The sequence below is a fragment of the Pristiophorus japonicus genome, chromosome 1 (genome assembly GCF_044704955.1).
Source record: "Pristiophorus japonicus isolate sPriJap1 chromosome 1, sPriJap1.hap1, whole genome shotgun sequence".
Classification (NCBI taxonomy): Eukaryota; Metazoa; Chordata; class Chondrichthyes; family Pristiophoridae; genus Pristiophorus; species Pristiophorus japonicus.
This window is the reverse complement of record NC_091977.1, coordinates 374,252,505-374,265,729: the sequence shown is the minus strand read 5'-3', so window position 1 is coordinate 374,265,729 and position 13,225 is coordinate 374,252,505. Positions and strand designations below refer to the sequence as shown.

Here is a 13,225-nt window from a genome sequence, read left to right as displayed (position 1 = left end):
CCCCTCCCTCTCCTCTCCTCTCCTCTCCTCTCCCTCCCCCTCTCCTCTCCTCTCCTCTCCTCTCCCCCTCCCTCTCCTCTCCTCTCCTCTCCCCCTCCCTCTCCTCTCCTCTCCTCTCCTCCCTCCCTCCCTCTCCTCTCCTCTCCTCTCCCCCTCCCTCTCCTCTCCTCTCCTCTCCTCTCCCCTCCCCACCCCCCGCTCGCCTCGCTGTCAGACACTGACGGACGAGAGAGAGAGAGAGACACACACACTGGCGGGGTGGCGGGGGGTTTATTATTGATGGCTCTTTATTTGTAAAACTGAAGTGTTTAATGTATGTGAACTTCCCTTTAACCCCCCTCCCATTCCCTACGCCTGATTTGTAACCTACGCCTGATTTTTTAAAGGTAGGCAAGGTTTTTCTGAGCATACAAAAATCTACACTTACTCCATTCTAAGTTAGTTTGGAGTAAGTTTTCACTGCCTAAACTTTCAAAATGGGAGTAAGTGGCCGGAAACGCCCTCTTTTGAAAAAAAATTTGTTCCAAACTGAAACTGTTCTAACTGACTAGAACTGGAGCAAACTAAATGCCGAGAATTGCAATTTCTAAGATACTCCATTCTAAACCAGTTGCTCCAAAAAAAACAGGAGCAACTCAGGCTGAAACTTGGCCCCCATGGTCACCTAGTTTTAGTTTCCCCTTTGAGTGGAAATATCCTCTCTGCATTACACCTTGTCGAGCCCCCTCATTATGTTTCAATAAGATCACCTCTCATTCTTCTGAACTCCAATGTGTATAGGCTCAACCTATCCTCATAAGTCAACCCCCTGATCTCCAGAATCAACCTAATGAACCTTCTCTGAACAGCCTCCAATGCAAGTATATCCTTCCTTAAATACGGAGACCAAAACTGTACGCAGTACTCCAGGTGTGGCTTCACTAATACCCTGTACAGTTGTAGCAGGACTTCTCTGCTTTTATACTCTATCCCCCTTGCAATTAAGGCCAACATTCCATTTGCCTTCCTAATTACCTGCTGTACCTGTATACTAACTTTTTGTGTTTCATGTACAAGGACCCCCAGATACCTCTGTACTGCAGCATTTTGTAATCTCTCCCAATTTAAATAATAATTTGCTTTTTTATTTTTCCTCCCAAAATGGATAATTTCACATTTTCCCACATTATACTCCATCTGCCAATTTTTTGCCCATTCACTTAATCTATCTATATCCCTTTGCAGATTATTTGTGTCCTTCTCAAGATTGCTTTCTCACCTATCTTTGTATCATCAGCAAATTTGGCTATATTACCCTCGGTCCCTTCATCCAAGTCATTAATATAGATTGTAAGTAGTTGAGGCCCCAGCACTGATCCCTGTGGCACCCCACTAGTTACCGTTTGCCAACCTGAAAATAACCCATTTATCCCGACACACTGTTTTCTGTTAGTTAGCCAATCCTCTATCCATGCTAATATATAGCCTCCAACTCTGTGAGCTCTTATCTTGTGCTGTAACCTTTTATGTGGCACCTTATCGAATGCCTTCTGGAAATCCAAATACACGACATCTACTGGCTCCCCTTTATCCACCCTGTTCGTTACATCCTCAAAGAAGTCAAGAAAATTTGTCAAACATGATTTCCCTTTCATAAAGCCATACTGAGTTTCCTTGACTGTATTATGTTTTTCCAAATGTCCTACTATTACTTGCTTAATAATGGACTCCAGCATTTTCCCAATGACAGATGTTAGGTTAACTGGTCTATAGTTTCCTGCTTTCTGTCTCCCTCCTTTCTTAAATAGGGGTGTTACATTTGCGGCTTTCCAATCCGCTGGGCCCTCTCTAGAATCCAGGGAATTTTGGTAGATTACAACCAATGCATCCACTATCTCTGCAGCCAATTCTTTTCAGACCCGAGAATGCAGGCCATCAGGTCCAGGGGCCTTGTCCACCTTTAGTCCCAATTTGCCTAGTACTTTTTCTCTAGTGTTAGTGATTGTTTTAAGTTCCTCCATCCCTTTTGCCCCTTGATTATCAATTATTGGGATGATTTTAGTGTCTTTTACCGTGAAGACCGATACAAAATATTTGTTCAGAGTCTCTGCCCTTTCCCTGTTTCCCATTATTAATTCCCTAGTCTCATCCTCTAAGGGACCAACGTTTACTTTAGCTACTCTTTTCCTTTTTATATACCTGTAGAAGCTCTTACTGTCTGTTTTCATATTTCTTGCTAGTTTACTCTTTCAAACTATCTTCTCTCATTCATTTTTTAGTCATCCTTTGTTGGTTTCTAAAATTTCCCAATCCTCTGGCCTTCCACTATTCTTTGCAACTTTGTATGCCTTTGTTTTCAATTTACCATCCTTTACTTCCTTAGATAACGAAGGATGGTTCATCCTTCTCTTGGAGTCTTTCTTTCTCACTGGAATATATCTTTGCTGAGAGTTATGAAATATCTCCTTAATTGTTTGCCACTGTTCATCTACCGTCTTGCCCTTTAATCTATTTTCCCAGTCCACATTAGTCAACTTTGCCTTCATACCTTTATAAGAGGGAGTTAGATATGGCCCTTACGGCTAAAGGTATCAAGGGGTATAGAGAGAAAGCAGGAAAGGGGTACTGAGGGAATGATCAGCCACGATCTTATTGAATGGTGGTGCAGGCTCGAATGGCCTACTCCTGCACCTATTTTCTATGTTTCTATTGCAAAGGCCATAAACTATAAATATAGGCAAATGATGGCCTCCTGATCAACATTAATTATTTCTATTACCTGGGTGGACTTAACATCTACTAGGCTTTGTTATGCATTAGGATTAGCTGAGACCTATACAACACGTGTCTACCAAAACAATCAAGTTAGTTATTCTTGCCAAGTGAGTGTTTATAGTCTATTAGTACGCATGATTTTTTCCTTCTGGGAGTTGCACACCACTTTAGGTATACCTTCCCCACACAAAGAAATTCAACCACCTCTCCCAGAAACCAGCCCATTTTAACATTGTCACAATATTACCAGCTGCAAATTTCTACTGCAACAAATTATATAATGCAGAGTTCTTCTGGCCTGAAATGGGATGGCTGGCTCTTTCACAAAGCTATGTACTTTTAGTTTCTGAGTTGTTAACATTGTGCATTTGTTGTCTGTTTGCATCTTCCCTTTGTAAATGTTAGTCTTTTCAGTGGTGTCACTTGTACTCAGACATCCAAATAGCAAAAGGCAAAAAGAAATAAACTTGTGATACGATGCACATTAGCATTGGAGTACAAGCACTGCCACATGGTTAGACAATCTCCATTGTGGGAAGAGAGCAAAAATTGATGAGGGTACCTGTTCTTGACAACTGTCAGTAACCTCTGTTAGAATACATATCTATGGATGCTGGGTGAGGACAGGACTAGGCTCGACTATGATGGCCCCTGTTGTTGAATAAATGATCAGCTTTCATTCTGGATGCTTCGAGATGAAGTGGAACAGCAAACAGAATGAGTCACCACCTTCAATAGAGGGGCAAGGAGAACAAAATGGAGGATGCGGGGGGGAAAGGGGTTTTAGCAAGTGAGAGTTAACAGCGTGAAACTATCCCTGATTGACCTTAACTTTCTCAGAGAAGCCATAAAGGGTGGCTGGTGTGAGAAATAAAGCTTCCATACTGTTGTAAAAACAGGACAACAGAGGTCATGTGCAGGGGGTAGAGGTTAAGTTGCATTTTAGGGGCAGAGTAGAGGAATGCTTGATGTCGATTTTAAAAAGTATTCCACTCTCTATACTAACATCTTGATCAGTACAAAGTACTCCCCATTACAACTTTTAATATCAGAAAGGGAAGCTGAACTAATGCTAGTCCATGCTTATTATGGCATACAGCTGCCTAAAAACAAAATCATTTTTGTCTAATACAAAAGGGAAATTAAAATTGCGCCCAGGACATATAGTTCTTGGATGATACTTAAAGGGTTGACGGTGGATAGGCAATGGCAGACATTTGAAGATCACATGGATGAACTTCAACAATTGTACATCCCTGTCTGGCGTAAAAATAAAACGGGGAAGGTGGTTCAACCGTGGCTTACAAGGGAAATTGGGGATAGTGTTAAATCCAAGGAAGAGGCATATAAATGGGCCAAAAAAAGCAGCAAACCTGAGGACTGGAAGAAATTTAGAATTCAGCAAAGGAGGACAAAGGGTTTACTTAGGAGGGAGAAAATAGAATATGAGAATAAGCTTGCAGGGAACATAAAAACTGACTGCAGAAGCTTCTATAGATATGTGAAGAGAAAAAGATTAGTGAAGACAAATGTAGGTCCCTTGCAGTCAGGATCAAGTGAATTTATAATGGGGAACAAAGAAATGGCAGATCAGTTGAACAAATACTTTGGTTCTGTCTTCACTAAGGAAGAACAAATAACCTTCTGGAAATATTAGGGGACCGAGGGGTCTAGCGAGAAGGAGGAACTAAAGGAAATCCTTATTAGTCAGGAAATTGTGTTAGGGAAATTGATGGGATTGAAGGCCAATAAATCCCCAGGGCCTGATAGTCTGCATCCCAGAGTAGTTAAGGAAGTGGCCCTAGAAATAGTGGATGCATTGGTGGTCATTTTGTAACATTTTATAGACTCTGGATCAGTTCTTTTGGACTGGAGGGTAGCTAATGTAACCCCATTTTTTTAAAAAGGAGGGAGAGAGAAAACAGGGAATTATAGACTGGTTAGCCTGACATCAGTAGTGGTGAAAATGTTGGAATCAATTATTAAAGATGTGAAAGCAGTGACCAGATCGGTCCAAGTCAGCATGGATTTATGAAAGGGAAATCATGCTTGACAAATCTTCTCGAATTTTTTGTGGATGTAACTGGTAGAGTGGACAAGGGGGAGCCAGTGGATGTGGTGTATTTAGACTTTCAAAAGGCTTTTGACAAGGTCCCACACAAGAGATTAGTGTGCAAAATTAAAGCATATGGTATTGGGGGTAATGTACTGACGTGGATAGAGAACTGGTTGGCAGATAGGAAGCAAAGAGTAGGAATAAACGGGTCCTTTTCAGAATGGCAGGCAGTGACTAGTGGGGTACCGCAAGGTTCAGTTCTGGGACCCCAGCTATTTACAATATATATTAATGATTTAGACGAAGGAATTGAATGTAATATCTCCAAGTTTGCAGATGACACTAAGCTGGGTGGCAGTGTGAGCTGTGAGGAGGATGCTAAGAGGCTGCAGGGTGACTTGGACAGGTTAGGTGAGTGGGCAAATACATGGCAGATGCTGTAAAATGTAGATAAATGTGAGGTTATCCACTTTGGTGGTAAAAACAGGAAGACAGAATATTATCTGAATGGTGACAGATTAGGAAAAGGTGAGGTGCAACGAGACCTGGGTGTCATGGTACATCAGTCATTAAAAGTTGGCATACAGATGCAGCAGGCGGTGAAGAAGACAAATGCCATGTTGGCCTTCATAGCGAGAGGATTTGAGTATAGGAGCAGGGAGGTCTTACTACAGTTGTACAGGGCTTTGGTGAGGCCACACTTTGAATATTGTGTACAGTTTTGGTCTCCTAATCTGAGGAAGGACATTCTTGCTACTGAGTAAGTGCGGCGAAGGTTCACCAGACTGATTCCCGGGATAACAGGACTGACATATGAAGAAAGACTGGATCGACTAGTCTTATATTCACTGGAATTTAGAAGAATGAAAGGGATTCTCATAGAATCATATAAAATTCTGATGGGATTGGACAGGTTAGATGCAGGAAGAATGTTCCCAATGTTGGGGAAGTCCAGAACCAGGGGTCACAGCCTAAAGATAAGGGGTAAGCCATTTAGGACCGAGATGAGGAGAAACTTCTTCACTCAGAGAGTTGTGAGCATGTGGAATTCTCTACCACAGAAAGTTGTTGAGGCCGGTTCGTTAGATATATTCAAAAGGGAGTTAGATGTGGCCCTCACGGCTAAAGGGATCAAGAGGTATGGAGAGAAAGCAGGAATGGGGTACTGAAGTGCATGATCAGCCATGATCATATTGAATGGTGGTGCAGGCTCGAAGGGCCGAATGGCCTACTCCTGCACATATTTTCTATGTTTCTATGCAAGTTCAAAAAACCACAACTGCCATCATTTCATTAATGTCAGCAGTCAAAGTGTGGCCGAGGATTACATACGGTCTTTGGGAGATTCTACTCAGCAGGTTAGAGTGACAAACCAAAATATGGCTGAGGTGTTAAATGGATACTTCACATTTGTGTGAAATGGCAACATATTCAGGTACTATCAAAATTAAATCTTGGAAGTTAATGCAGAAACAGTCCTTTATTTATATTTGTTCATGGGATGTGTGTGCCGCTGGCAAGGTCAATATTTATTGCCCATCCCTGATTGCCCTTGAGAAGGTGGCAATGAGCTGCCTTCTTGAACCGCTGCAGTCGGTGTGATGAAGATACTTCCAGGGTGCTATTAGCGAGGGAGTCCCAGGAATTGGACACAACAACGATGAAGGGAAGGCGATATATTTCCAAGTCAGGATGGTATGTGACGAAACTTAGAGGTGATGATGTTCCCACGTGCCTGCTGCCCTTATCCTTCTAGATGATAGAAGTCGCGGGTTGGGGAGGTGCTGTCAAAGAAGCCTTGATGATTTGCTGCAGTGCATCTTGTGGAGGGGGTGTGATAGAGAATTCAAACAGGGTGCATTTAGACAGGCTGTGAAAATTCACAGACAACAAGTCAGAGATGCTACGTGAGTGTTAGCATGTTGTATTAAGGCATCAATCAACTTGACATTTTAGGACCCTTGGGTAGCGAGCCAATTAAAAGGTTAAAAGACTATTAATTGAGCCAATAAGGTCAAAGAAGGCGAGTTTTTTTCTGTAAATTGTTCCAGGTATAAGTACAGCCATTTTGACCATGTGGTGCCAGAAGAACAAAGACCTGGCTTAAAGCCAAGAACTTTTTACTGCTGTCTGCCAAAAATAAAGCAGTTAAAACTACAATCGGAGTTCGTATTTCATTGGAAATTAAGAGATCTAACAGGGTGAATATTTAAGTTGGTGGAACGGGTGCCAATCAAGCGGGCTGCTTTGTTCTGGATGGTATCGAGCTTCTTTGTGTCATTGGAGCTGCACTCATCCAGGCAAAAGGAGAGTATTCCATCACACTCCTGACTTGTGCCTTGTAGACTTGTGCCTTATAGAAAGGCTTTGGAGAGTTAGGAGGTGAGACACCGCAGAATACTCAGCCTCTGACCTGCTCTTGTAGCCACTGTGTTTTAGCTAGGAATAAATGTTTTAAAATAGATTGGGCTGCTGTCTTAGATGGTCTTCACCCTGGAGTACTGAAAGAAATGGTATCTGTATTATACAAGCTATTGGGCTGGATTTTCGGGTTTTTGGGTGAAAACGATAGCGATACGTGAAAATGACCGTTTTCGCTACGTTATGGATTTTAAGCCGAACTTTCGGCCTTTAGGGTATGTGCCGGTAAGGGAGGCATTACACAATCATTTGTGGCGCAAAACACGATCCTTGCCAACCTTAGTGCGGGGTCGTTTGTGCTGCGAGAGAGGCCTTGGGAGGAGAAAAACAAATTCAAAAAAACATTCAAACAACATTACTAAGGCCCTTGGCTACCAAATCACTGAAAAAAAATTTTTACCTTTTTTGCAGGTTTTCTAACTTACGGCTGCACCAACAGGTTTTACTGTCGCTATTCTAGGCGCGGCGTACGGGTTTGGTGAGTGCCCAATCTCGGACGGTAACGCAGTTGGCGTCGTTACATGTCCGGCACACCTCGCCCGGCAGTACTTCCCATCGATGCCTTAAACAAGGAGCCGAGTATCCCGCCCGGGCTTTGCGACCAGGTTTTAGTCGCGGAGGGTCAAAAGTTAGTGCAAACCCCTCAAAAATCCAGCCCAGCAGCTCATATATTTATCAGCTTTTTGACGTCTGGGGTCATTTCCATGAGCTGGAGACAGGAACCATGTGGTGACAATATTTACAATATTTTAAGTCAGAATCTGAGAATCATAAGTCACTTAACTTGGATCAGCCTTGCAACTCTCTACACTGCATCCAGCACTTGAATGTTTCTTGTTTCTTAGTGACCAGAACTGGACGCAGTATTCAAGGTGCGGTCTGACTAGAGTATTATAAAGTTTGATCACTAGGTCCTTTATATTTTAGCAATGTAGTTTAATAGCCTATTGCTTGATTGCTGCTCTGCATTGGTTGGGCATATTTAGTATTGATTCTCCCAAGACTTCCAAATCTCTGACATTGATGTTTTAAAAGTACATGAACAAAATAAGTTTTACTGTTGTTTATTCAAAAGAAATAATTCATTTAAGTATAATTTAATTTTTTAGTTACTAATGTAAATTAGAAGGAAAATACAAATTTGTTTACCTTGTTCTTCCAATACCAGCACAAATTGGCCTTTATCTCAAGAATGTGTGCGGTATTTGTATTTCTTTTGATGGTTAATCTAAGCACATAAAATAAAGAAAGAGAAAATATAGAAAATACTGAAGTTGAATGTTCAGCCATGAACTCATTGAATGGCGGTGCAGGCTAGAAGGGCCGAATGGCCTACTCCTGCACCTATTTTCTATGTTTCTATGTTTTCTAAATAAGGTTCCTGGACTCTGTAAAGGGAACCCCGAGATCACCAGATTTGTGTTTTCTGTTGCAGCATTACTGATTAAAAAATGTTTCCTGCAATGATCACAGCATCTTCTAGGGCCAGAGATCAATAGAATGTCTCCATACTAGCAATGGTCCCTGACTATCTAAATATTTCCAGCGACTCGCCTGTACAGAAATGACTTTGAAATCTTTTGATTTCGTGAACATTCAACATGCTTTCCAAAGTGTATCTTTTTTCAAAAATTGGGATTTGATATATTATCAAATATATAAACATTATGTAAATTTGATTTAATTTGCAACTAAAGGAACCAATTGTGATTACTTGCATAGTTAGAAGTTAGGTTATTGTTTGAAGATTGAAATTAGAGAGGTTCACTGTTATAGAGGTTTATACTGCAGATCATTTAAATGAACCCACTCTCTTGTCTATTCTGAACTCTCCAGCATTTCTTGCCTATCTCGGGCTCCTAATCATAGTCTGCACTCCTTGTTTCTGTTCAGCAGTACCTGTAGCACATTGTGGAACATGAAGCATGAATTACAACTACATTTCCTATTCTCCGGCAGCAGTGGTGACTGGGATATTTTGTTTGTAGGTGATAGTTTTTTGGCTAGGAAGTTGTACATTTGCTTTTATACATGATTATATGTGGCATCTCATTTATTGCACACAGCCAATTTGATACCACTTGCCGCCCTACATCTGCGCAGTGGCTGCTTTAAATTGAATATTGTTGGCACTAGTGTTCTAAAATACATGAAAATAGTTTTACAACTCGTAGGCAGTTTATTTTTATTAAGGATATGCTACCATCTATTTCCTAGCATTTTCTCTTCTGATGGTCCCTTTTAAGTGATATACTCCTGTAGCTGAGAGGAAAAGGAGCAAACTTCCACTCCTGCCTCATTCAATACTATTAGCTGGCTATTAAGTAAGTGTGCAAGAATGTACCATTGAAAATTTCCCACCCAACTTTCACTTCTTTCTTGATTGAATAATTGTTTTGGGTCAAAATATGATTTGAAGAATTTACCTCCTTATTGATTGGCTGGCAGGTGGCAGAAAAAACATGTGCTCTTCTGTACAATCCAATTCATGCATCATGTCCTGATCCATACCAGAACTCATTCTCTTTAACATTGGTAAGAAGAGCACTTAGTTCTCTACAAGACTTAAGCAGCACAACAGGAGTTTTTTTTTAATTCATTGAATGTGGGCGTCGCTGGCAAGGCCAGCATTTATTCCCATCCCGCATTGCCATCGAGAAGATGGTCGTGAGCTGCCTTCTTGAACTGCAGCAGTCCGTGTGGTGAAGGTACTCCCACAGTTGTAGCGGCTTGGTACAACTGAGTGGCTTGCTAGGCCATTTCAGAGGGTAGTTAAAAGTCAACCATATTGTGGCGTCACATATAGGCCAGACCAGGTAAGGACGGCAGATTTCCTTCCCTAAAGGATATTCGTGAACCAGTTGGGTTTTTCCAACAATCTGGTAGTTTCTAGCCTACTAGCTTTTTATTCTAGATTTATTTAATTAACTGAATTTAAATTCCCCCAGCTGCCATGGTGGGATTTGAACTAGCGTCTCCAAATTACTAGTCCAGTAACATAACCACTGTGCTACTGTACCCTTGTCACTTAAATCAGGCTTCCATGTTTGTACTTTAATAGCAATCCAAAAAGTCTGTACAAAATATTAATGATGAAGTTTCATACATTGGTTCTGTTGCCCTTGGAATTCTCACCCAGACGGACTTGTTACCTGTAGCTGTATCTCAAATGCAAACGTTAAAATTCAGAGTTATTGATCACTTGCTGAAACTGTGTTTAATTGATTTTGTAAAATCTCTGACTTGGTACCTCAGTCGAATTTCTCCAAGTCTGGTGAGACTGAATTTGAAAGACATTGGCCTTTGCTGTAGCTCTGGGTACATCCTGCTATGCCACCCATTATTATAGAAAAATACATTTATTTCAAGGCAATAGTCTCATCTTGGCACTATGGGGCTGAAAATCCGGTCGGAGGCTTCCCGCGGGCAATTGCTTCCGACCTGAAACATTTCTACGAATTTACCTGGTGGTCCGGGAGGAGCCTGTGATTCCATTGGGGAAGGCTTCTCTTCCCGCACTGCGAAGCACGCTCCCGTCCTACAGGTTCCCATGCAGAAGCTCCAGTCATGTGTGACTGCTCAGCCAATCAGGTACAGTATTCCACAGCTTTCTCATTAATAGCAATGAGAACTCTTGCTATTAATGAGAAAAAAAAAACAAAGACATTAAACACATGTAATAAAAAATAAAAAACACACCTCACATAATTAAAAATTAATTGAAATTAAAGTTAATGTCTTGGAGAAAAAAAAAATTCCGAGTTTTTAAAATGTTTTTTAAATTATGGTTAAAAATAAATGTAACGTGGGCAGAGTTTTTAAAAATGTTTTTTTAATTTATAATATTTTTGTATGTTTTTAAACACTTACGCCTGTAAAAGTAGGCTATACGCCTGCTTTTATCAGGCCCAAGAATTTTGAGGACATTTGCTGGGCAAGATATGGGTAAATACAGCAATCTTGCCCATGCAAATGTCCTCACTCCCGAGATGTGGATAATCTGACAGATCGGAAAAGCCGGTTTTCAGCGCATGTGCATTGTGCACTGAAAACCGGCTTTTCCGATGTCTTCCCGGGTCCATAGAAACTTCGTACGGACGCGGGGAGGCCGGGATTTCCAGACCAATGTCATGGGGTTTAAGAGGAACAAAAATTGGATTTTCTTAAAACCTATCTTCTCTCATTTTTAGTACAGTCAAAAGTAAATGTGCATTGTTCATGAATTTTGTGCTCTACTTTACAGCATACATCATTCCATAAGTTGCATTTTGGTGATGTATAAAATGATTTCCTTTTTTCCATATGTTAAAAGCATATTTGTGAAAAATTAAACTCACAGATTGCATTTAATGAAGTAAATTATGTGAATATTCAATCTTCTTGAAAGAATGTTGGTATCAAATGATCACAGTTTGGCTTGTTTATTTTATGGTAGAGTTTATCCCTTTAACTTTTTTTTTAAAGTGTTTTTCCTCTCGACAGATGACGGAGAAAGATTGGTAATGAAAGCGGTAAACTTGACGACCAGGGAGATGCTGTCATTTTTCAATGAGAGATGCTTTGCAAAAGACCCACAGGCACAAGAGACGGCTTCAAAAAAAAGGCAGTAAAGTTAAATTGAACATTCCTGTTATGTATTCGTGTGCATGCACACAATTCAGGCCTGATCCAGTGCTGAATGACACTTGACTTATTTAAAAACAGCAAATGGCATATTTACAGAGGATGGAACTGTCCAAATATGTTAAAGCTCCTTTTCAGTTCATCATTTAACTGGATCCTCAGTCATCATTTTAAAAGTTGTTTCCTTCAGAGCTATGATCAATAAAGGATTCACCAATATGGGTAATTGTGTCCCAGCAACTACTAGCAAAATACTTGATTGTGATAATTTATTGCTGTGTTGGCACATTCACTTGTATTATTCACTTGTATTAGCCACTTAATAAAAGTCCCGTCCAGGTAAAAATAATGTATTACTTTACTGACCAGAATTTTTCATTAATAAGTTTGACTAATGGAACCCTTTTGTGATTTTATATCAATGATTCTGAAATAAAACTGAGGGCAACAGAAAGATATCTGCAGTGAAATGATTCACCTCAGATTTTTTTTAAATTGGTGGTAGATAAAAGCTATAATTTAAAAAAAAATGTAAATTCTTTAGACCTGGGGCATTTTTTCCCATGAATAAAATTGGCAAAGCCTGCTTTATGTTTAGCTATTGCTAACTTTGAGGACTGCAGTGCTATTACCTGTATTTGCATATTTCCCAAAATAAAATGGACACTAGAATGTCCCTCATGTATTATCCTAAATTGAAGGCATTCCATTCATTGTTATATAAAACCCACAAAAATTATTATTCATCTACCTGGCTGTAGGTAGATGAAAATCTAGTCGTCATATAGGGTCATGTCATTTGATTACATACAAAGAAACGTGAATACACACCATTGTTTTACACCTCTTACTTTTTAGAGGTAACTAAGAGGTAAACGGTATGGGGGTGAGTAAAACTTGGAGACTTTATTCTGAGTACTGCAGGATTGCTTCCACTGGTAGACAAATGGAGAACAAGCGGAAGGAGACTGAGTGTTCTGGAAGAACCTCCTCCAGCCCTCAAACCCTCCTGAGATCTCTGTGCTCCTCCAATTCTAGCCTCTTGCTCATCCCTGATTTTCATCACTCCACCATTGCCTATCGTGCCTTCAACTGCCTAGGTCCTAAGCTCAGGAATTCCCTCCCTAAAACTCTACGCCTCTCCTTTAAGATGCTCCTTAAACCTACCTCACCTGTCGTAGTATCTCCTTATGTAGCTCAGCATCAAATTTGTTTCATAACGTTCCTGTGAAGTGCCTTGGGACATTTTATTACATTAATGGCATTATATAAATGCAAGTTGGTGTTGTTTTACAATGAAGTATGCAACTAGTAAGTCATTGGTAGTGTACCCTTGGAGTTAATTGATGACAATTAAAAAACTTAACTGGT

At 40.5% G+C, this 13,225-nt stretch overlaps 1 protein-coding gene across 1 annotated transcript in view; it reads left to right on the top strand.

The window, feature by feature from the left end:
* Window positions 1-12,106, top strand: part of mrpl53 (mitochondrial ribosomal protein L53) — a 24,613-nt gene extending 12,507 nt beyond the window's left edge. The window contains exon 3 of the mRNA XM_070875073.1: window positions 11,714-12,106. Coding sequence (XP_070731174.1) covers window positions 11,714-11,841 — 128 coding nt within the window. The 3' untranslated portion in view covers window positions 11,842-12,106. The remainder of the gene's footprint in view (window positions 1-11,713) is intronic.
* The last annotated feature ends 1,119 nt before the right edge of the window (window positions 12,107-13,225 follow it).